At 34.9% G+C, this 26,076-nt stretch overlaps 1 protein-coding gene across 1 annotated transcript in view; it reads left to right on the plus strand.

Moving 5' to 3' along the window:
- The first annotated feature begins 6,365 nt into the window (after positions 1 to 6,365).
- LOC128647190 (uncharacterized) overlaps positions 6,366 to 26,076 on the plus strand; it is a 106,499-nt gene continuing 86,788 nt past the window's right edge. Inside the window, exons 1-3 of the mRNA XM_053699974.1 lie at positions 6,366 to 6,378; positions 7,331 to 7,455; positions 18,435 to 18,515. Of these exons, the coding sequence (XP_053555949.1) occupies positions 6,366 to 6,378; positions 7,331 to 7,455; positions 18,435 to 18,515 (219 nt within the window). The remainder of the gene's footprint in view (positions 6,379 to 7,330; positions 7,456 to 18,434; positions 18,516 to 26,076) is intronic.

Consider the following 26,076-nt stretch of genomic DNA (forward strand, 5'->3'; position numbering starts at 1 on the left):
TTATGACACACAATTTCTAGTAGATTTGTGCACATATACATATAGGATGCCCTTTGAAAAAGCCGTGCTAGATGGCTAAACATGTTAGGGACCTAGTTAGGAGTTAATGGGAACTCCCGCACTTTTAATAAGCCACAATATTCGACTAACATACTTTATATTCTAATCCTCTTTGCCAATGCAAAACTGATCGGTCAATGGGGTGTAAATTGAGCTAAACAGTGTAATGTTAGCACGCAGGAGAACTAAACTCCATCAACGTTTAATTCTTTATTTAAATATTTTATTTATAATCCAAAAATATAAATACATGGCCTCTCAATTGGGCTTACCTTTCACCTCGCAGGGTGCTTTAACGTATGTGAACAATAAACAACAAATGAATAGCCTCTCATTCAGGGCAGCTTTTCACCATGCAAGGTGTTAAACCAATTCCCGCCATAAATAACCTAAGCCCTTGTGAATTAACCCTAGAGCTTACTTTTTATCCATCATTATTTAATACGGTGTAAGTCATCCTACATTCTGTACTTATATTAAGATATTTTATTCCCTCATATCATCATCATACCCTAAACCAAAACAAAACAAACAAACTAACAAACAAAAAAAAAATAAAAAATAAAAAATATATAAGTATAATCTCTCTCCCGGCCCCCACGCCACTCGCACTACAGCCTCACCTTAAGTTTCGACTGTTTTCCTAAAAGAGTACCAAAATTGTTCTTGTATAGTATTTGGGAGTGAATGTATCAATTTTTCCCATTTCTTCCTATATTCTCTAATATCAAATTGTTCATATATATTCTTCAAATTGTTCATATATATTCTTGAATATCAAATTGTTCAATAATAGCTTGTTTTATCAGGAAATTTTTCCAGACTATGAAATTAGGTTTTTTACTATTCTTCCAATTTCTAAAGATTATACTTCTAGCCTCAAGTATTGAAATATTTATGAATCTCCAGTCTTCCCCCCATTCTTTGATCCTTAATAAGAGTACTATATGTTCTAATTTAAAGTTACTAGATCTCCTTAGTATTTTGTGTAGCCAAAACTCAATTTTAAGCCAGAATTGTCTGATTAGGGGGCACTCCCAAATCATATGTATTAAATCAGTTTCAATTTGACTGCATTTAGGACATTTATTAAATTGTGTATTACCCCACTTTGCACCCCTCTCTGGCGTATAGTAAGTACGGTATAGTAACTTTAAGTGCGCTTCTCTCCAGGTTTCGGATATTGTTGTTTTAGCCACTTGGGAGATTGACTCTCTTATCTTTTCATTAGACTCGGCTAACTCAGTGATGAAGGGACTCCATCTATTCGTTATATTATCTAGGTTATTTTGACCTTCTTTAACCGAGATGAGTTTATACCAGGGTGAGATTGAATATACTCCGTGCATAACCATTTTTATCCATGATTCAATTTTCTCCCATCCCCAATTCCACCTGTTATCCCTGATCAGTTGTTGAGCATAATGCCTGACCTGGAGATAGGCGAAAAAATCTCTATTTTCTATATGGAAATCAGTTTTCAAAGAGTCAAATGATTTAACCGTCTTTCTTTCTTTATCTAGTACTTGCAAAAAAATAATAACCCTTTAGGCCCCAGCTTTGAAAAACGGTAGAATTAAAGCCCATTGGGAAAGATAAGTTATTTTGTGTTAATAGATATTTGGACATCTTATATTCTATTCCTAAGTTATTACACAGCTTCTGCCAAGCTATAATAGGATTTATAATAGTTTTTATATTTTTAATATTTGTTGGCAGTCTTCGCCATGGGCAGTGTATCAGATTCAACAAGTTATGTGGCATACAAAAATTCCTTTCAATTTCTGGGATTGTAAAGTACGAGACCCCTGTTATCCATTCTACCACTACCCTACTTAACATTATCCAGTTATAATGTTCCAAGTTTGGGAGAGCTAATCCACCCATATCTCTTTGTAGGTATAATTTATTCATAGCTATTCTTGGTTTTTTATTATTCCATATGAATTGCCTTACCGCCACCAAGATCTCTCTGATGTCTTTCTTTGACATCGGGATGGGAATGTTTTGAATTAAATACAATATTTTTTGAAACATTATCATTTTAAATGTATTGACCCTGCCAGTGACTGATAGAGGTAATTTAGACCAAGCTTTTAAATCTTCTTTTAATTTCCTAATCAGGGGTGTATAATTTAAACTATACAATAAGTCCTCTTGAGTTGAGATTAAGATTCTTAAGTACCTTATACTCTCGCAAGCTAGCTTAAAATGATTTCCTGGGCTCCAATCTTTATCTTCCCTTAGTATCATCAATTCAGATTTACCTATGTTAATCTTATAGCCTGAAAAGGTACTAAAATCTTTATTATTTCCAGTATTTATGGAATATTAACTTTAAGATTACGAACGTATAACAATAGGTCATCTGAATAAAGGGAAACTTTACTCTCATAATTGCCCACCATTATGCCCTGTATTCTTTCTCTTAACATTATAGCTAGTGGCTCTATAACTACATTGAATAATAGTGGTGAGAGAAGACAACCCTGTCTAGTGCCTCTCTCTAACAAGAGGTTTTTTGATACCTAGCCATTCACCAAAATTGTAGTACATGGTTTTCTGTAAATATTTTTAACCAACTGTATTATAGTTTCTGGGAACCCAAACTCTAACATTGAGGTGAATAAATGGTCCCATTCCACTGAGTCAAAAGCTTTCTGTGCATCTAGGGAGAGTATAGCTAAACTAGGTCTGTCCCCTCTTTTGTTTTTATTTTTATGTTTTTGAAAATGTTTTTCACTTTTCGTAGAATCTAGCACTAAAAACAGTTTTCGTAAATTAGAGGCGGAGTTTCTTCCTACCATAAAGCCCGTCTGATCAATATGAATAATAGATTTTAATACTGCCTGAAGTCTGTTTGCGATAATGCCTGTTAGGATTTTGTAATCCGAGTTTAACAAGGATATGGGTCTATATGATTCCATCAGTATAGAATCTTTATCAGGTTTTAAGATTAACGTAGTCCAAGATGCCGTGAAATGAGATGACATTTCTTTCCCTTTTATAAAGTATTGGTTAAACAATACAGTTAAGGTTGGAACTATACCCTCTATTAGTAATTTGTAATACTCATTAGGTAATAGGTCTGGGCCGGGAGCTTTGTTATTTTTTTAGCTTCTTGATGGCATTGCTAACTTCTTCTTCTAAGATTGGTTGAATAAGTTTGTTTCTTTCTATTTCCTCAAATTTTGGTTTTGTTATCTTAGCCCAGAAATCACCCTTATTTTCAAGGTTCAATTCTCCCAAACTATAGACCTTTTGATAATATTCTTTAAACAATTTTAAAATGTCTTTCGTCTTATGTTCTATCTTCCCATTTGTCATTATCCCACCAACATGATTATGTCCTTTTGCTCTCCTTACCAAGTTGGCTAGGAATTTCCCTGTTTTATTTCCATGTCTGTGAAATTTTGCTGACCTCCTAAGTTCTTCTTGGGTAGTTTTATTAAGAAGCCAAATGTCCCTAGCCTCCTTTGCATCTATAAAATGTTGCCAGTTGGTGCTATTTGATTCCTCAAGATACTTGTTATATACCGAGGATAATCTTTTTAACATTTCCTTTTCTTTAATTTTTTGTTTTCTCTTTCTATTGCTCAAAAAAGCAATAACTTCACCCGAATTACTGTTTTTGGCTAGTGATGTAGATGCAGTACTTTGTCATATCTCTTTCTAGTAGATTTGTGCACATATACATATAGGATGCCCTTTGAAAAAGCCGTGCTAGATGGCTAAACATGTTTGGGACCTAGTTAGGAGTTAATGGGAACTCCCACATTTTTAATAAGCCACAATATTCGACTAACATACTTTATATTCTAATCCTCTTTGCCAATGCAAAACTGATCGGTCAATGGGGTGTAAATTGAGCTAAACAGTGTAATGTTAGCACGCAGGAGAACTAAACTCCATCAACGTTTAATTCTATTGTACAGATCATATAGTTGTTATATATATCCAACTTCAGCTGATCATGATAGCGAAAGTTGCAAACATAATGATAGATTAAGCCAAATTGTGTAATGTTATTACTCTAGGGGACTAAACTCTGTTAAAATTAAATTCTTACGTACAGATCATATAGTTGTTATAAACATTCAACTTCAGCTGATCAATACAGTCGAAGTTGTAAACACAATGATATTAACCTGTTAAAGCCATGCTAGGCACAACTGTATATAACAATACTGTTATTCGAAATTGAACAACATAACTGAGTTAAACACTGAAGATAACAACAGTCTGTTGATACAACTAAATCATGCACAGATAGGACAATAGTGTCAGGCGTTATTTTGATAATTACAGAAGTTGGTTATCAAATCTATCAGCAACATAGTATATCAATTTGTGGATACAATCTTATATGCACAGATAGTGTAATAGTGTTGGGTTTCATCTAATAAAGCACGGAAGTTGTTTGTTAAATCTCTAAGCAACACAACATACAAATTTGTTAATATATTAACGCTATGCAATGATACCATAACATTACTCAGCCATATTTAGAGTAAATCAGAAGTTTGTTAATATGATAATGAGATATACAAATTTAAAAGTTCCAACCAATCTCAAAATAATATAGTATAATAAATTGTAAAAATCTTGCTCAAATCTCCAAAGCCTCTTAATACATATGAGCTCAAATTACTTACTTTGGATTAACATATCCTCCAATAATTAAAGAAACCCCCCTCCTTCCCCCTTTTTTTCACTTTGTTAACTTAACCCCTTCATGTGAAATACACAAACCCTATTTCTCAACATTATATTTATGCTGTTACTATTTTTCATATACAAGCTGAAACGCTGGTATATGAGCTAGATAACATACAAAATAATTACAACTAAGTATATTTTTATACAAGGTACTATTACAATACATTTTCATAGAACATAAGATTCATATATATATATTATAGCTGCATTATAACGATTCAATTGCAGTTTTGATATATGTTCTTGAAAAACTTGACATACCTTGTGTGAATAGTTATACTGCTGCAGCATTGTTGCTATTACTCAGTAAAAACAATTGAATCACTGTTGCTACTACTCAGTAGAAAAACAACCAAATTACAAACGATCATTGATACATTTGTTCCAACAAAATATCAGTAAGGCAAATTATTGCCCATATACAAGTGCAATCTGCAGATTATTAACAGACAGTATAGGTAATACTCACCATATAAGAATTTATTCTTTGCATACATCAGGTATAACTTTGATATATATTCTCACAACAATGGTGACACAATACCATATTTTATAGTTGCAACTAATCAATTTGTTGCAATCTGATATATCATTATACCAATTTACTGTCTAAATATATATTTTTTGTTGATTCAATATACTTACTGGCATGGCATATAATATTTTCCATCCATTTAGTCAATTTTTATAACTCTACTTTGATCCAAACTCGACCCCAATACGACCAACTCATCAGTATATATGTACATATGAGTCTGAATACAACCAGTACATATATTGTGTGTGTTTTTAATCTAGTTTTTGTTTCCCATATTTTAGTAGCATTATCACAATAAAAGTTACATTTTAACTAATATTCTTCACTCCCCCCTCCTCTTCCCCCCTTATGCCACCAACCAAACTGTTATGAATAACTAATATCCATTCCATAATAGTTGACCGTTATATATTTACATACAGCTCTTGAGTGCTACATGTGTATTCTCTTTTTTGGGGGGTTACTTCAACCCACCATAATTCTTTTTCACATATAGGATGCACTTATTAGAATGATACTGTAACATACAATGACATATATATATGATTGTCTGTATACTGTTCTATTAAATATCTCCAGATGCATATTAGGGATGTATACATCACTGTTCATTGTATAATAGGATCTCTGTACATTTTAGTGTTCAATTATACTGTGTCCAGATTGTGTGCCGAGTGTATTTGAATAGTATGTACTTATGTGTGGTAGTATGCGGGTGGCATGATACAACTTTTGACCTCCACTATCTCTTCCACTACACATTAGTTTTCCTTAGAATAGGGTATTACGAGTGGCATTTAAATCTAAACCTAGGGATCTCTGGTTACATGACAGGTCCATTGCCCGCATTGACAGCTACTAGTGTTTACAAATACACACATTGTGCATCTCAGCCACTCGGCTATTGGCTACTCTGCTGGGCGTCACTGCCTGGATGCATATGATCACTCCGTCTAAGCCCCATCCCCTCCAGCCCTCGAAAACAGCTGATGAGGAATGCCTGTGTAATTATATGGATGGCATCCTGGGCTTTTTACACTATGAATGCATGGCGAGTACAGGTATCCTATATGTGAATACAGACACATTATGTTACGTACTTTTACACACTGAGTCTCGCCTGATTAGTTTCAAGTACAGTAATATGGGTATAAATTCTTCATTCTGCCTTATCCTAGCTTATTCCCACTTATTCCCAGCTTTGCAATTAGCATTACATGATCTATAGCCAGGGTCTACACATGTATATAAGTAGTCACATGCACGTATACACATTACTACCACAATTTCTGTACATAGATGTGTATATATTTGAATGTCACATGTGTTTTATTGGGATATTTTAGTGGTTTAATACTGGACCAGCATATGGCTAATGGCAATTCGCAAATTTATTGAAATGCTATTAGGCTCAGATGTTATTGGTGAAGCACTGTGGGGAGGGGCTTATGTATGTCTATATATTGTTTCATTGTTCACTGTGTCTTGTGTCTGAGGAAGGGGTGAAAACCTTGAAATGTCACACAGTAAAGCTTGGTGAAATTTGTAGAAACCAGAGAGTGCATTTTATTCCTTTATCTATCATCTATCTATCTATCTATCTATCTATCTATCTATCTATCTATCTATCTATCTATCTATCTATTTATATGTGTGTGTTTGTGTATATATATATATAAACACACACACACACATATATATACAGTAAAAAAAATAAAAAAAAAAAAATATATATATATATATATATATATATATATATATATATACATATGCATATACATATATACATTACATATACAGATTGTTTGATGTTTTGTAAGCAGCACTTGCTATTTCATTAAATATCAACTCAACTCTAATTTATAGTCTGCTGAGATTAGTTTTTTGTATCCTAAACCAATATTTTAATTTTATATTGATACTTATTTTAATAAAAACTATTAATGCTATAAAATAGCATGAAATACAGGAAATTATAACATAATAAAGCTTATATTTCTGTATTTTTTCCAGATATTACCTCTTTTAGAAATGCATGCTTAAATAATTATAAGCATCCAGAAGATCTGACTGAATGTATGACAATGGAAGGCCAGCCTTATATACCATACAAGCTAGCTAAGCTTTACATTACTAAGGTATGTGTTATGTTTAATTCCTAGTTCAAATATACTTGCCCCAAAATATAAATATTAATTTGCTATTCAAGAAAGACGCTTAAAAATAGTATTGCTCTTCAAGATTAGAATATAGAATGAAATGTATGATTGGCTTGGTTTTTGTTTATTAAAGGACATGTCACCCATATGCTAAATCACTTGAAAGTGATGCAGCATATATTTAAAAATCTGATTAGAAAATATCACCTGAACATCACTATGTAAAAAAGAAAGATGTTCCCTCAAAATGTCTTCAGTTCACTACAATAAGGACCATAAGAGCAGTTATTATTCAGTTACTTTCTTTAATGTCTTCTACATGGTGAAAAAAACAACAGCCAAACAGCATCACTAGTTCACCAGTTACCACTTTGCTTTACTGTAAATTCATGAGTTTACACCATAACATTGCAAGATTTCATAGAAACTTCCTTATATATAAATTGTTTAATTACATGTAGATAAACAACTTTGCAATATACTTTCATTATTTTTATTGTAAGGTCAGATTACAAGTGGAGCGCAAATGTTTGCGTGCAAGAGATATCGGGTTTTCACGATCGTTTACATACAGGTTAAATTACACTAGAATCATTACTGTGACTTTTAAACTGGATAAAGGGCCATGATACCCAAGTGTTTAAACATTTGAAAGTAATGCAGTATTGCTATAAAAAGATGACTAGAAAATGTCACCTGAACATCTCTATGTAAAAAAGAAAGATATTTTACCTCAAAATGTCCTAAGTATTCAAACTCCATTGCAAAGCACATTAAGCAGCAAATCAGTATGCCTTTTCCGGGACAGGCAAGGGAGTGAGCCTTGTGCACACTCATGTTATTTCCCTATTCAGTTTAAGGAAGTTTACTATGAAATGTCAAGAGAGTTAAGTCAAATCTCATGAGATCACAGTAAAAGAGTTCATGACCTCAACACTGCTGATTCTGATTGGCTGCTGTTCATTTCTTTATTTTTTTTATTTTTTTTACCTGCAGCTGGGCAGCAGCTGAATTATAACTTTTTAAACAGAACTTACTCTGGTGACCTGAGGAAATATTGAGGTAAAATATCTTTCATTTTTACATAGAGATGCTCAGGTGATATTTTCCTGTCAGCATTTCACAGTTATACTGCATAAGTTTGTGAGTATTATGTCCCTTTAACTGTTTCACGAAAATAAAAAGTTGCACAAAACACATAAAAAATACATTAAAAGTACAGTTACACAATCTAATAAAACATATATTAAATAAAAATATTGCACAAAAAAAGTGATAAGTGCCCAAAGAAATGAGTTCTCAGGTGTTAGAAAAAAAAAGGCAGGCAGAGGGCTTTAACATAGAGATACATACATACACATGTCTAAATATGTATATATATATATGACCAAAATAAGAAAGGAAAAAAGATGAGTTAATCCAGCACTACTCATGTATAAACCAAATAATAAAATTGATATTAGTCTTGAAATGATCACAAAACAACTGCTGCTTAAAGGGACACTAAACCGTGATAAAAACTAATCTCCAATTGCAAGATGAATATATTTTAACAATATTTGTAATTGGCTTTGTGTTTACAATTTCTCGCGTTTGTTATATTCCTTACTTTGAAAATTAATTGTTTTCCGAACCCACTGCTGGCTAGTCTTTCTCATTCTCCAATCGTGACCAATAACCTAGGTTATGAAGATGGCGGACAGATGTTGCTTTGCGCATGTGCGATATTCCCGACTCGTCATTGCATACATCACACAGCATCAAGCATTATTACAACACCATTCTAAGGCTGTGTGTCTACATATGCGCATGCGCAAGACAGCGGGTTGCAATGCGCGAGACAGCGGGTCGCAATGCGCATGCGTTGAGTGATGAAATGTGGTAACATATGCGCATGCGCCAGACAGCGGGTCACAATGCGCATGCGTTGAGTGACGAAATTAACATTTAATGATATGCAATAGATCGCATTATGATTGGCGATGGAGTTTGCTATGGAACGGCCCATAAAAGAGGGTTGGATTAAATGACGTCACCATGAAAATATAACATATCATTTTATAGTTATATGAACTATCGTTTTGCTGTAAGAGTCGGTAATTTTGCCAATATAAACGTTTGTGATTAGAAAAGGATGGTAAGGTTGTGCCTACAATATTAAAGTTTTGGAATCCTTTAAGGTCAAACGAAGACAATTTATTAAATCAAAAAATCCTCAATGAGGAATAAAAATTTCAAGCATATATAGCATATAACAAAATAAAACAATCCTTAATACCCCCGGGGGTTAGATGACCAAAAATTAAGAAAGCTAAATTGCCGTACGTGTGCTGCTGTTAATAGTACAACATCCAGTAATCATCCTAAAAAAGGAATACAAAGTAACCAGCAGAACAATAACGACAAGAAGGTTTCAAACTTAAAATTAGACAAAAATGCGATTATCAATGCATAACCCACAAGAAATCACATCAAGTTAAATCATATGAACAAAATCGTAACAAATCAATTATGCATCAGCTGTGTAAATCAACCATTAATAGGTATATACAGTCCGTAAGTTAGTAACAGACATCCTATGTTACTGCCAAGCTCATGTGTTAATCAAAAGCAAAAGGATTCCCAAAGCGTAATGAAAAAAGCAGGGACAATCATTAATTGCATGTAGAAAAAGTCAGCTTGTGTAACTAAGATCATGCACAACTTCCAAGTAGATTAAATGCAGCTGAATATATCCTTGAAATAGACTTGTTATGATAGGGTTAAGCAAGGAACACATGCATCAGACATCATGCAGCTAACTTTAAAGGTATTCAATAAATCTGCAAAGCGTCCTGTATATGGAGACACCATATGAGACCGGTATTGAAAGGCTCGAAAGCCCACAGCTCACAAAACTCAGCTTTACGCCTCTTGCTCACCAGACCAGGCCAGTATTCCGTAGGCGGTACCGAGCTGCCCTTCTGTCTCCGTTTATCTCCAAACACGCTGCTCCGTCTAGCATGTAGTAACAGCAGGTCACACACCTCCCAGGTGGACAGCGGCTGACGTCCTCTACCTTCCTAGGTACGTCACCTTCACACTACGCACGTTTCACCCGTAATTAAATTACAAAGGGCTTTCTCAAGCGTCATGTGCTTTGTTGCATGGTTGCAACTTTTATAGGGTAATGCTAATTGCTATTAGGTGAAGTATAAGCTTCGGATCGCTTCCATATAAACAAAAAATAAAAGTTTTTTGAATCTTAAACAACATTATTAGAACATTATTTACATTTAGATACTATATATACATCTATCAAAATTCATAAATTTAGAGAGTGGGAGTAAGACATAACAACTATTGTACAGTTTCTGCATCAATTTACTGTACTCATGATGACAAGATGAGTACATTTTTTACTTATTATATATTTTATTTTACCCAACAGCTTCAGATCCTCAGTAAATATCTTTTATTATGGAGCACATAGAACCTAATATAGGAAATTAATAATTCCTTTTTAGAAAGTAGCTTACAATTAGTTTTTGTAGAGTACCATTACATAGATAGATTTTTAAAATAGTTTAAAGATAGAATTTTTAGATAGATTTTGTAAGATAGATTTTTCAAACAAAACTTTTTGATATAGCATTTAGAGAAAGGGGGCATAATTAATCTCTTCATTTAGGCCGTTAGGTGTTAGGGAATTCATATTGAAAATCCATTTACATTCTGCCTTTAATAAGGCCTGATCTATATCCCCTCTATCTTTAAAGTCTATAAGCTCTAAACCTATCCATTTAAAATCAGTATCAAGACTCTTATGGTATTCCTGAAAATGACGTGCAACTCCACTATTTTTAACATTTTCATTTAGGATATCCCTTCTATGTTCTTTTATCCTTTCATGTAATTCCCTATAGGTTTTACCTATGTAGAATTTCGGACATGAACAGGTTACCATATAAATTGCTCCAACACTTTTACAAGTTATGTGTCCCTTTATTTTAAAAGCTTTTCCTTCTAAGTTGACAATTTTGTTGTTTTTTATCATAAATTTACAGATAATGCATTTTTTTGCAAATAAATGAACCATTCTCTTTTGCTTTCTTTCCCAACCAATTTTCTTTTGGCTTAATATTGACAAAATGACTCATTACCAACTTATCTTTTAATGAAGGGGCTTTTCTGGCTGTTAGATAAGGGTATTCACCTACAATCTGTTTAACTTCTGGGTCTAAAGTTAACAGACTCCAATGTTTTCTCAATATTGCTCTTACATCCTGCCATCTGTCATTGTAAACCGATGTATATCTTACAATTTGTTTTTTGTATTCTTTATCTTTGTAAAGTAAACTATCTCTGTCAGTAATTTTGGCTCTCTTGTAACCTTCTTTTATACATTTATTTGAATAGCCTCTTGCTATGAATCTCTTTGTCTGATCTTCTGCTTGAATTTTGAATCCATCATCCATTGAGCATTTTCTCCTATGCCTCAGAAACTGCCCAATAGGGATGGATTCCACCTGATTTTTTGGGTGATAGCTACTAGCCAATAACAGGGTATTAGCGGAAGTAGGTTTCCTATAAGATTCAGTGATCAAAGTGTTACCATTCTTCCTAATTTTTAGGTCCAAAAACGTCAATTCAACATCACTGTATTCATAATATTTCTTATCAAAGAGGAAATAATTATGATCCAACATAAATCTTAAAAGTTGTAATACAAACGTTGTGTGTTTATCATACTTAGTGCCTCTTTGCTTCAAGTAGTATTCAATTGCCTGAATTCCCTGTTCATGGGGGATGCACAAATATAAAGCCTCTACATCTATAGAGACTAATAGAGTACTCAAATTCACACTAATATTATTCAGCTTTTTAAGGATATCTCTCGTGTCTTTTAGAGCTTCTAACAAAATTCTATCCAGAGTCATTTTGTACTCAAAGGTCGGATCTTTTTTAATTAGTTCATACTGGATGTAAATTTGATTTCCAATAAAAATTTGTCAAAAGAAGAATGTGATGCTCTAAATGATCTGATGACTGATGACACTATTGAGATAAAGCCCTCAGACAAGGTTGGCAATGTAGTGGTTCTCAAAAAAGAAAATTATGTCAATGAATGTCTTAGACAGTTAAAAATTAAAGCACAGTATGAACTAATTAAAAAAGATCCGACCTTTGAGTACAAAATGACTCTGGATAGAATTTTGTTAGAAGCTCTAAAAGAAGGAACAATAACAAATAATGAGTATAAATACATGAATAATGAATTCCCAGTTATCCCTACTTTTTATACGATCCCTAAATTACATAAAAATAAGCAACATCCCCCAGGGAGACCTATCGTGGCAGGGATTAATGGTTTATGTGAAAATGTGGGCAAGTATATAGACTGGTGTTTGCGTCCTCATCTTCTATCTTTACCTTCATATGTCAAGGACACGAGAGATATCCTTAAAAAGCTGAATAATATTAGTGTGAATTCTAGTACTCTATTAGTCTCTATAGATGTAGAGGCTTTATATTCGTGCATCCCCCATGAACAGGGAATTCAGGCAATTGAATACTACTTGAAGCAAAGAGGCACTAAGTATGATAAACACACAACGTTTGTATTACAACTTTTAAGATTTATGTTGGATCATAATTATTTCCTCTTTGATATGAAATATTATAGACAGCTAATGGGTATGGCGATGGGGGCATGTTGTGCCCCAACGTATGCCTGTCTATATTTAGGCATGTGGGAAGCAAATACTATTTTAGATATCTCAGCTCAATATGAATCTATGGTGGACCTGTGGGCCCGCTATATAGATGATGTTCTCCTTTTATGGACTGGAACAGTGAATGAATTACATTTGTTTATGCAAATGTTAAATAAAAATTCCTTCAATCTCAAATTTACCTATGAATACAGTGATGTTGAATTGACATTTTTTGAACCTAAAAATTAGGAAGAATGGTAACACTTTGATCACTGAATCTTATAGGAAACCTACTTCCGCTAATACCCTGTTATTGGCAAGTAGCCATCACCCAAAAAATCAGGTGGAATCCATCCCTACTGGGCAGTTTCTGAGGCATAGGAGAAACTGCTCAATGGATGATGGATTCAAAATTCAAGCAGAAGATCAGACAAAGAGATTCATAGCAAGAGGCTATTCAAATAAATGTATAAAAGAAGGTTACAAGAGAGCCAAAATTAATGACAGAGATAGTTTACTTTACAAAGATAAAGAATACAAAAAACAAATTGTAAGATATACATCGGTTTACAATGACAGATGGCAGGATGTAAGAGCAATATTGAGAAAACATTGGAGTCTATTAACTTTGACCCAGAAGTTAAACAGATTGTAGGTGAATACCCTTCTCTAACAGCCAGAAAAGCCCCTTCATTAAAAGATAAGTTGGTAATGAGTCATTTTGTCAATATTAAGCCAAAAGAAAATTGGTTGGGAAAGAAAGCAAAAGAGAATGGTTCATTTATTTGCAAAAAATGCATTATCTGTAAATTTATTATAAAAAACAACAAAATTGTCAACTTAGAAGGAAAAGCTTTTAAAATAAAGGGACACATAACTTGTAAAAGTGTTGGAGCAATTTATATGGTAAACTGTTCATGTCCGAAATTCTACATAGGTAAAACCTATAGGGAATTACATGAAAGGATAAAAGAACATAGAAGGAATATCCTAAATGAAAATGTTAAAAATAGTGAAGTTGCACGTCATTTTCAGGAATACCATAAGAGTCTTGATACTGATTTTAAATGGATAGGTTTAGAGCTTATAGACTTTAAAGATAGAGGAGGGGATATAGATCAGGCCTTATTAAAGGCAGAATGTAAATGGATTTTCAATATGAATTCCCTAATGGTACTCTACAAAAACTAATTGTAAGCTACTTTCTAAAAAGGAATTATTAATTTCCTATATTAGGTTCTATGTGCTCCATAATAAAAGATATTTACTGATGATCTGAAGCTGTTGGGTTAAATAAAATATATAATAAGTAAAAAATGTACTCATCTTGTCGTCATGAGTACAGTAAATTGATGCATAAACTGTACAATAGTCATTATGTCTTACTCCCACTCTCTAAATTTATGAATTTTGATAGATGTATATATAGTATCTAAATGTAAATAATGTTCTAATAATGTTGTTTAAGATTCAAAAAACTTTTATTTTTTGTTTATATGGAAGCGATCCGAAGCTAATAGCAATTAGCATTACCCTACAAAAGTTGCAACCATGCAACAAAGCACATGACGCTTGAGAAAGCCCTTTGTAATTTCATTACGGGTGAAACACACGTAGCGTGAAGGTGACGTACCTAGGAAGGTAGAGGACGTCAACCGCTGTCCACCTGGGAGGTGTGTGACCTGCTGTTACTACATGCTAGACGGAGCAGCGTGTTTGGAGATAAACGGAGACGGAAGGGCAGTTCGGTACCGCCTACGGAATACTTGCCTGGTCTGGTGAGCAAGAGGCGTAAAGCTGAGTTTTGTGAGCTGTGGGCTTTCGAGCCTTTCAATACCGGTCTCATATGGTGTCTCCATATACAGATGCATGTGTTCCTTGCTTAACCCTATCATAACAAGTCTATTTCAAGGATATATTCAGCTGCATTTAATCTACTTGGAAGTTGTGCATGATCTTAGTTACATAAGCTGACTTTTTCTACATGCAATTAATGATTGTCCCTGCTTTTTTCATTACGCTTTGGGAATCCTTTTGCTTTTGATTAACACATGAGCTTGGCAGTAACATAGGATGTCTGTTACTAACTTACGGACTGTATATACCTATTAATGGTTGATTTACACAGCTGATGCATAATTGATTTGTTACGATTTTGTTCATATGCTTTAACTTGATGTGATTTCTTGTGGGTTATGCATTGATAATCGCATTTTTGTCTAATTTTAAGTTTGAAACCTTCTTGCCGTTATTGTTCTGCTGGTTACTTTGTATTCCTTTTTTAGGATGATTACTGGATGTTGTACTATTAACAGCAGCACACGTACGGCAATTTAGCTTTCTTAATTTTTGGTCATCTAACCCCCGGGGGTATTAAGGATTGTTTTATTTTGTTATATGCTATATATGCTTGAAATTTTTATTCCTCATTGAGGATTTTTTGATTTAATAAATTGTCTTTGTTTGACCTTAAGCAGCAGTTGTTTTGTGATCATTTCAAGACTAATATCAATTTTATTATTTGGTTTATACATGAGTAGTGCTGGATTAACTCATCTTTTTTCCTATCTTATTTTGGTCATACAAATTTTATATGAGTTCCGATCACTGGTTCACCTGCATATATTTTTGTAAGTCAGGTGGTCCATTACTTACCTACCTATATATCCTTTATATATTTGTACATATATATATATATATATATATATATATATATATATATATATATATATATATATATGTATATATATATGTTTACAGATGTGTTTATTTATATGTGTATATATGTATTTACAGACCTATATACACATATAAACACATAAATATATGAAAACATGAACATTCATATTTTATGCAATATTCATATTTAATAAATATTTATACTGTGTATTTACTGTACATATTTCCAATGTTCTGCACATAGCAGAATATGTTATATGTATTTATAAATAGATATTGCTAGCACACTTGAGAATATGCAATCAGGTTTGCACACTTGAGAACATGCGATCAGGATTGCGCACCTGAGAATATTCAATCAGGTTTGCGCACTTGAGAATATGCGATCAGGATGGAATGCGCTCTTGAGAATATGCAATCAATTTTGCGCACTTGAGAACATGTGATCAGGATTGCGCACTTGAGAATATGCGCGTGAGTATGGTGTTTTTCCACTTTTTTTGCTCCATTGACATCCATGGGGGACTAGGTTATCGTGCAAAAAGGAAGCTATTTGCTTGTTTTGGGTTAGCGCAAGAGCGCAAACTTTTTACTTTCAACTCATAATATGAGCACAGTCTGACGCACACACAAAATTTACTTCTAGCGCAATTAGCGATCTAGCGTAAGCGCTAAACAGTGTTTCACTTGTAATCTGGCCCATCATATTTAAAAATACATGTACAAATTATTCTCAGGGTAATCATTGCTCTGAATACATAATTCAAGCAAATATTTATTTATTGTTTAATGTCCATTTAAAGTAAGGAGGGAAATTAGGTGATGTGCTGTAGATGCCAGATACATATTCCACTGAATGTCCTGGGACAAGCATCCTGAATTTATGCTTAAAGTCCCTTTAAAAAAGGATGCAGCAAATGAAGAAATTTGAGATAAAACATCTTTTTAACACAGAGATTTTCATGTGATATTTTCTTGTCAGCCTTTTATAGATATGTAGCTTTCACATTACTTCTCTCCACCTCTTACAGTTATAGTACACCTTAAAGAGTAACATATTTGTCTTCATCTCCAAATGTTACATCTGATTTACATCTAGTTTTAGAAGCTGCAATTAAATATAAGGTAGCAGCAACATAACAGTAGAGTTGCCACTCAGCTGGTATTTTACTGACATGGCAGGTATTTTTAAGATTCAGGTCAAAGCTGAAAATAAATATTAATGGGATAGTAAACACCCAAAATGCTATTGTTTAAAAAGACAGATAATCATTTTGTTTACTATTCCCCAGTTTTGCATAATTAACATTGTTATACAAATATACTTTTTACCTCTGTGATTACCTTGTATCTAAGCTTCTGCAGACTGACCCCTTTTCTCAGTTCTTTTGACAGACTTGCATTTTAGCCAATCAGTGTTGACTCATAAATAACTTCATGGGAGTGAGTACAATGTTATCTATATGACACACATGAACTTAAGCCCTGTAACTGTGAAAAACTGTCAAAATGCACTGATAAGGGGCGGCCTTCAAGGGCTTAGAAATTACTATATGAACCTACCTAGGTTTATTTTTTAACAAAGAATAACAAGAGAACAAAGCAATTTGATGATAAAAGTAAATTGGAAATGACATGCCCTATCTGAATTATGAAAGTTTAATTTGGACTTTACTGTCCCTTTAAATAAATAAATAAAATTGCTATCATGTTCAAACTTCCTTTACGTGTATTGGAATCCAGTTACAAACAAATGATCATCTAAAATCAGTCTTAGCAGCTTTAGTTCTGATTTATGCTGTATAATTATTTATGCAAATGTATGCTAATGAGTATGCAATTATTTATTTTTTCAGAAAAGGTCACAACCCTTAGCAGCCATTAAAGAATCATTGTGAAAGGATGTGCATGCAATCATGTAAAATGTCCCTACTAAATCATTTTATATAAATAACTGCTGTTATTAGCAACCAAAGTAGTGAGCAGTATTAGGTATTTGCAGTCATTTTTTTCCTGACACACTTGCAGTTCTACCTTTGCCTCTAAATGATGCTTTCTATTGGCCATGCAATGGGAATTAGAATAAATTTGGTTGTTCCAAACACCCAGCAAGACATTATGAGCAATAAATTATGGTTCACAGGTGACTGGAGTCTCCAGACAGTTGGTAATAGATTAAATTAGCTGTCAAATGTATATGAGGTTTATTTTGACCATAAAAACTATGGGGGGTTTTCCCATGACCCAACCAATCCTGAATACCAGCTTTGCTCTACAAGGTCTTGCTTTGAAATGTTTAAAAAAGATCCATTCTATTAGTGTTTAGATTTCTCCCAACATATCAGGAGTATCAAATCAAGTGAGCGCTATTTGGCACCTCTGTTGTCAGAATTAATTTTGTCAGTTGCTGTGATACTCTTATTTATAAACCATTGCACATTTTTTATTTATTTATGTATTTCTAAAACAATACATTGATATGATACTTATTTAAGAATGGGCTTGATTTATGTTTCAGTGCTGGTATTTTATTTTAATGAGGTCATTTTTTTATAGTGTATTTTATATTACATTTTATTTTAGATAGTGACCGATATGGAACAACTGAAACTTAAACATAAGAAAATCATCAAAGAGATTCAAGCCAGTGACAAACAAAATCAGGTAATTAGGTAAACTGCGTCATTTTCCTGTGTCATTTGTATTACAAGTCTATCTTTTGGTATGTGAATTGGGTCCCTGACTCCCTGCATTCAACACCTGCCAAAATCCCTGTTTCCTGTGTCATTTGTATTTCAAGTCTCTCTTTTAGTATGTGTCTGTAGTCTATGTATTTACTCTGCTGATATTTTTTTTTCTCTATTTGATGTTCAAACCTTGTCAATACTTGTTATAATTCCTAAATTTATAATTTCACTAATGGCATAACTCCAGCCTCCCCCAAATTCTATTGTCTGTTATTTTTAATTATCTCACCCTGAATCAAACTTTCCCAATTGGCCTTTTGACTGTCTTTCATCATGTCATTACCTAATTTATTGCAATCAGCCGAATGCTCTGGCCTATAAATTTAACACTGCTAAGGGGAAGCAATGCAGGGGTTAGCATTGCAGGTTTAGATTGCAGTAATGTAAGATCATCTGTTCACATCTCTTAAGTGAACATTTATAAGTGAGGCACAAAGAATTATACAAGTGAACATTTATAAGTTAAGCACAAAGAATTATACAAGTGAACATTTATAAGTTAAGCACAAAGAATGATACAAGTGAACATTTATAAGTGAGGCACAAAGAATTATACAAGTGAACATTTATAAGTTAAGCACAAAGATTTATACAAGTGAACATTTATAAGTGAGGCACAAAGAATTATACAAGTGAACATTTATAAGTTAAGCACAAAGAATGATACAAGTGAACATTTATAAGTGAGGCACAAAGAATTATACAAGTGAACATTTATAAGTTAAGCACAAAGATTTATACAAGTGAACATTTATAAGTGAGGCGCAAAGAATTATACAAGTGAACATTTATAAGTTAAGCACAAAGAATGATACAAGTGAACATTTATAAGTTAAGCACAAAGAATGATACAAGTGAACATTTATAAGTTAAGCACAAAGAATGATACAAGTGAACATTTATAAGTTAAGCACAAAGATTTATACAAGTGAACATTTATAAGTTAAGCACAAAGATTTATACAAGTGAACATTTATAAGTGAGGCGCAAAGAATTATACAATAATTGAACAAAGATTGGACAAGGAATAAGGACAGTTCTGTTATAATACAAAATTGTAACCACTGTTTGAATATTTTGTAAAAATGCTTAATATCTTTATATTCCTCTTTGCAACCTTTTGCCTCTTTAACAAACTACTTTACTCTATTACTTCTTCCCCCTCACCACCTGCACTGTTCATTAGCCTATCTCTCTTAACCTTACCTTGCTTTTGTATTCATGAACTTCACACATTCCTGAAGACTCTCTCTCCCCCTTGCACCTCATCACAAAAACATTACTGCAAATCTGCTTCTCATCTCATGTCACTCTCCCTTTTGCTCATACTAGCTGCTGGTGACATCTACCCTAATCCTGGTCCCCCACTACTTGCTTGCCCTGCACACCCACGTGTGCACTTCAATAGACTTCAAAAACAAAACTCTGGTAACCCTAATCCTATTCATCTTGCATTTACAGCCACCAACCCCTTCACTTGTGCACTATAAAACTTCTATTCATGACCTCTTTATCTCCCACTCTCTCAATCTTCTAGCTCTCACAGAAACCTAGCTTTCTCCTTCAGAGACAGCTTCCTCTGCCGAACTGTCATATGGGGATTTCCACTTAAGCCACACTCCTAGGTCTAATAATAGACAAGGAGGTGGTGTTGGTATTTTACTTTCCTCTCGTTGCACCTTTCAACAAATAGAGCCCTTCTCTTCCCTCACATTTTCTTTATTCAAAACACACATGATTTGCTTATTCTCTTTCCTCTCTATACGTGTTGCAGTCATATACCGCACCCCTGGCTCCTCAACTCTATTTCTAGATTACTTTTCCGCCTGTCTACAATGTTTCCTTTCCTCAGATACCCCTGTCCTCATTCTTGGCAACTTTAACCTCCCTGTTGATAATCCCACTGCCTCCTCTGCAAAACAACTTCTGCAACTCACTTCCTCTTTCAGCCTGTCACAATGGACTAACTCTCCCACTCACAAAGATGATCACTCCCTTGATCTGATTTTCAGCTATCGATGCACTATCTCTAACTTCACAAACTCCCCTTTTCCTCTTTCTGACCATCACTTCCTCACTTGTAACATCACTTCCCTCCCTACAACTCTCCATCCTTCTACCCCTCACACCAAACTTCACAGAAGAATCAAGTCATTAGATCAGCAAAAACTCACTAGCTCTCTCAAACCTCTCCTCTCTTCCATCCCCTCCTTTTCCTGCCCTGATGAATCTATCTGTCACTATAACTCCACCCTTACATCAGTCCTTGACAATCTAGCCCCACCTACCATAGGTCGGAAATCATACACTCATCCTCAGCCCTGGCATACTCCTCTGACATGGTAGCTTATGCAGATGTTCCCATACTTCTGAGCGACACTGGAGGAAATCTCAGAGTTTAGCTGACTTTCTTCACTATAAGTTTATCTTGAAATCTTACTATTCTGCCCTTAATCTATATAAGCAAAATTACTTCTCTACTCTTATCTCTTATTCTTTCTTCAAACCCAAAACATCTGTTTTCCACATTCAATACTCTTCTCCGCCCATCCCCATCCCCACCTCTCACTATAACTTCTCTCTCAGCTCAAGATTTTGACAGCTACTTCAACAACAAAATCGACAAAATTGGCTCTCAACATACTACCGGTCTCCCCACCCCAAATAATATATCACAATAATCCAAAACCCACATTGCTAAAAATTTAGCTCTTTTGGCCCTGTTACCTAGCCAAAAAATTAGCTCTTTTGGCCCTGTTACAGAGGAAGAATTTTCTGCCCTTAAACTATCCACTCCCCTCCCTCTCTCCTACCCTTTCCCCATTACTCACACACATCTTCAACCTTTCCCTCAGCACTGGTATATTTCCCTCATCTCTTAAACATGCGCTGGTCACACCTATCCTCAAAAAATCTTTTCTTGATCCAACTTCCCCTTCCAACTACCACCTTATTTCCCTACTCCCTCTTGCCTCAAAGCTTCTTGAAAAGCTAGTATATGCACGTCTATCCCATTTCCATACATTAAACTCCCTCCTTGATCCACTGCAATCTGGAATTTGCCCCCTACACTCCACAAAGACAGCAGTTGTTAAGGTTTCCAACAACCTACTTACAGCAAAATCCAAAGGCCACTTCTCACTGCTTATCCTCCTTGATCTGTCTGCAGCCTTTGATACTGTAAACCACCCTCTTTTGCTCCAAACCCTCCATTCCTTTGGCATCTGCAACACAGCTCTCTCGTGGTTCTCTTCCTATCTGTCTAACCGTTCCTTTAGTGCAGCCTTCTCTGGGGTATCTTCTGTCCTGTTACTTCTTTCTGTTGGGGTATCGCAAGGCTTTGTCCATGGTCCCCTTCTCTTCTCAATCTACACGTCATCATTAGGTTCCTTAATAAAGTCCCACACGTTTCATTATCATTTGTATGCCGATGACACCAAAATCTACCTCTCTGCACTAGAGCTATCTCCTTCCTTGCTAATCCATGTCACTAACTGTCTCTCTCATATCTAATCTTGGATGCCCTCTCACTACCTCAAGCTAAATCTTTCCAAAATTGAGCTCCTTATATCCCCCCCTTCTTCCAAAATCTCCACCCCCCATTTTTTTATAACTGTTGATAACTCCATCATTACCCCAACCTGAAATGCCCGATGTCTTGGGGTCACACTTGACTCAGATGTCTCTTTCACGCCTCAGATTCAGTCCTTGGCTAAAGTCTGCCGCTTCCACTTTAAAAACATCTCTAAAATTAGAAATTTCCTTACACAAAAAGAAGAAAAGGAGCACTTCCAGCAAATTAAAAGTTTATTTTATTGACAACTTATTTAAAAATCAATGGTGAACCAGCAAAGGTAGGAAGGTTGGTAGGGAAATCCTGGACTCACTGATGCGTTTCGGCTGAACAACCGTAATCGTAGTAATGTCCGGTGGCCACTCTGGCCTTTTAAATGCTTAAAATCATTCTGATTGGTTAAAAAAAAGAACCACTGATTAACCCTATCAATCTTGTTTATGTTTATAATAATAATTCTAATTGAATGCTAAATACTCTATTAGAGTTTAAGTTCCTATATATAAACTGAATATATACAAAATATGTGATGAACTGTGAATTATACATGGAAATTAACATTAATTGATCTGAAAATGTCTCCAAGATACAATACTTTGCGAAGTGCAAAAAGTAATAGGGGAAAGGTGAGAAGAACTTAATTACATACTAAATAGTTAACATGAGAAGCACCATGGGCCCGATCCGATATGCAGCGTCACCCGCAAAAGCCGGCAACGCCAAATTTTGCGCTGGTTTGGTATCCTATATACGGCGTAACATAGAAGTTACGCTCGTATATTTCTGCCTTCGTCCGTAGTTTTTTGTCCCATAGACTGACATACACAACACGCGCAGTTTGGTATTCAATATACAGAGTAAGGACTTAAGTGGCGAAAATTGAGAAATCCTACTCCATTTTACCTCGTCACAAAATGCAGGCATAGTAAGCCTTACGCTGAGTATTGGAGCACCATAATTCCCTAAACTGCCTGCAAATTAAAACACCTAATGCATGTGCAATGTCTATCTACCTGTCAACCGCAATCCCCCACCGCAACACCTAATAAAGTGTTTAACCCCTAAAACCGCCACTCCTGGACCCCACCGCCACCTACATTATATGTATTACCCCCTAATCTGACCCCCCTACACCGCTGCCACCTATATTAAATATATTAACCCCTAATCCGATCCCCCTACACCGCCGCCACCTATATCAAATATATTAACCCCTAATCTGATCCCCCTACACCGCCACCAACTATATTAAATATATTTCCCCCTAATCTGATCCCCCTACACCGCTGCCACCTATATTAAATATATTAACCCATAATCTGATCCCCCTACACTGCCGCCACCTATATTAAATATATTAACCGCTAATCTGATCCCCCTACACCGCCGCCACCTATATTAAATATATTAACCCCTAATCTGATCCCCCTAAATAAATCTAAATAATATTAATATTATTAACTAAATTATTCCTATTTAAAACTAAATACTTACCTATAAAATAAACCCTATGATAGCTACAATATAATTAATAATTACATTAGCGATTTTAGGATTTATATTTATTTTACAGGTAACGTTGTATTTATTTTAACTAGGTACAATAGCTATTTAATAGTTAATAACTATTTAATAGCTACCTAGTTAAAATAATTACAAAATTACCTGTAAAATAAATCCTAACCTAAGGTACAAATACACCTAACACTACACTATCAATAAATTAATTAAATAAACTACAATTATCTAAACTAAAATACAATTAAATAAACTAAACTATATTACAAAAAAACAAACACTAAATTACAAAAAATAAAAAAATATTACAAGAATTTTAAGCTAATTACACCTAATCTAAGCCCCCAAAATAATTAAATTTCCCTACCCTAAACTAAATTACAAAAGTAATCAGCTCTATTACCAGCCCTTAAAAGGGCCTTTTGCGGGCATTGCCCCAAAGTAATCAGCTCTTTTACCTGTAAAAAAAAGAACAACCCCCCCATTACAACCCACCACCCACACACCCCTACTCTAAAACCCACCCGATCCCCCCTTAAAAAAAACACCCAAGTGGTCCTTACCTGTCCTGAAGACTGGCAGAGAAGGTCCTGTTCCAAGCAGTGAAGTCTTCTTCCAAGCGGCGACCTCTTCTTCTTCCAGGAACCAGACGGCGCGGAGTGGAGGAGTTGAAGACCGATGACCACGGAGCTGAAGACCGTCGACTCTGGAACTGAAGATCGGCGACGCTGGAACTGAAGACCGCGGAGACATGGAGCGTGGAGGATCCTCTTCATGCGACCTCCACCATACACTGAATAGGAATTCAAGGTACGCAATTAAAAATGGCTTCCCTTGAATTCCAATTGGCTGATTTGAGCCTTCAAATTCAAATCAGCCAATCGGATGAGAGCTACTGTAATTCTATTGGCTGATTTTAATAGCCAATAGAATTACAGTAGCTCTTATTCTATTGGCTATTCAAATCAGCCAATAGAATTACAGTAGCTCTCATCCGATTTGCTGATTTGAATTTGAAGGCTCAAATCAGCCAATAGGAATTCAAGGGACGCCATTTTTAATCGCGTACCTTGAATTCCTATTCAGTGTACGGCGGAGATAGTATGAAGAGGATCCTCCACACTCCATGGCTCCACGGTCTTCAGTTCCAGAGTCGATGGTCTTCAGCTCCGCGGTCATCGACTCCTCCGCTCCTCGCCGGCTGGTTCCTGGAAGAAGAAGAGGTCGCCGCTTGGAAGAAGACTTCACCACCTGGAACAGGACCTTCTCCGCCGGTCTTCAGGACAGGTAAGGACCACTTGTGGGTTAGACTTAGGTTTTTTAAGGGGGGATCGGGTGGGTTTTAGATTAAGGGTTTGTGGGTGGTGGGTTGTAATGGGGGGGATTGTTTTTTACAGGTAAAAGAGCTGATTACTTTTGTAATTTAGTTTAGGATAGGGAAATTTTATTATTTTGGGGGGCTTTTTTATTTTATTAGGGGGCTTAGATTAGGTGTAATTAGCTTAAAATTCTTGTCATTTTTTTTTTATTTTTTGTAATTTAGTGTTTTTTTTGTAATATAGTTTAGTTTATTTAATTTTAGTTTAGATAATTGTAGTTTATTTAATTAATTTATTGATAGGGTAGTGTTAGGTGTATTTGTAACTTAGGTTAGGATTTATTTTACAGGTAATTTTCTAATTATTTTAACTAGGTAGCTATTAAATAGTTATTAACTATTAAATAGCTATTGTACCTAGTTAAAATAAATACAAAGTTACCTGTAAAATAAATATAAACCCTAAAATAGCTACAATGTAATTATTAATTATATTTTAGCTATCTTACGGCTAGATTTAGAGTTTTGTTGGTAACGACCCGCGTAGCTAACGCTGGCTTTTTTTCTGGCCGCACCTTTAAAATAACTCTGGTATTGAGAGTCCACAGAATGGCTGCGTTAGGCTCCAAAAAAGGAGCGTAGAGCATATTTAACGCAACTGCAACTCTCGATACCAGAGTTGCTTACGGAAGCGGCCAGCTTCAAAAACGTGCTTGTGCACGATTCCCCCATAGGAAACAATGGGGCTGTTTGAGCTGAAAAAAAACCTAACACCTGCAAAAAAGCCGCGTTCAGCTCCTAACGCAGCCCCATTGTTGTCTATGGGGAAACACTTCCTACGTCTGCACCTAACACTCTAACATGTACCCCGAGTCTAAACACCCCTAACCTTACACTTATTAACTCCTATTATGCCGCCCCCGCTATCGCTGACCCCTGTATATTATTTTTAACCCCTAATCTGCAGCTCCGTAAACCGCCGCTACTTACATTATCCCTATGTACCCCTAATCTGCTGCCCCTAACACCGCCGACCCCTATATTATATTTATTAACCCCTAATCTTCC

Source organism: Bombina bombina, chromosome 2 (genome assembly GCF_027579735.1).
Source record: "Bombina bombina isolate aBomBom1 chromosome 2, aBomBom1.pri, whole genome shotgun sequence".
Lineage (NCBI taxonomy): Eukaryota > Metazoa > Chordata > Amphibia > Anura > Bombinatoridae > Bombina > Bombina bombina.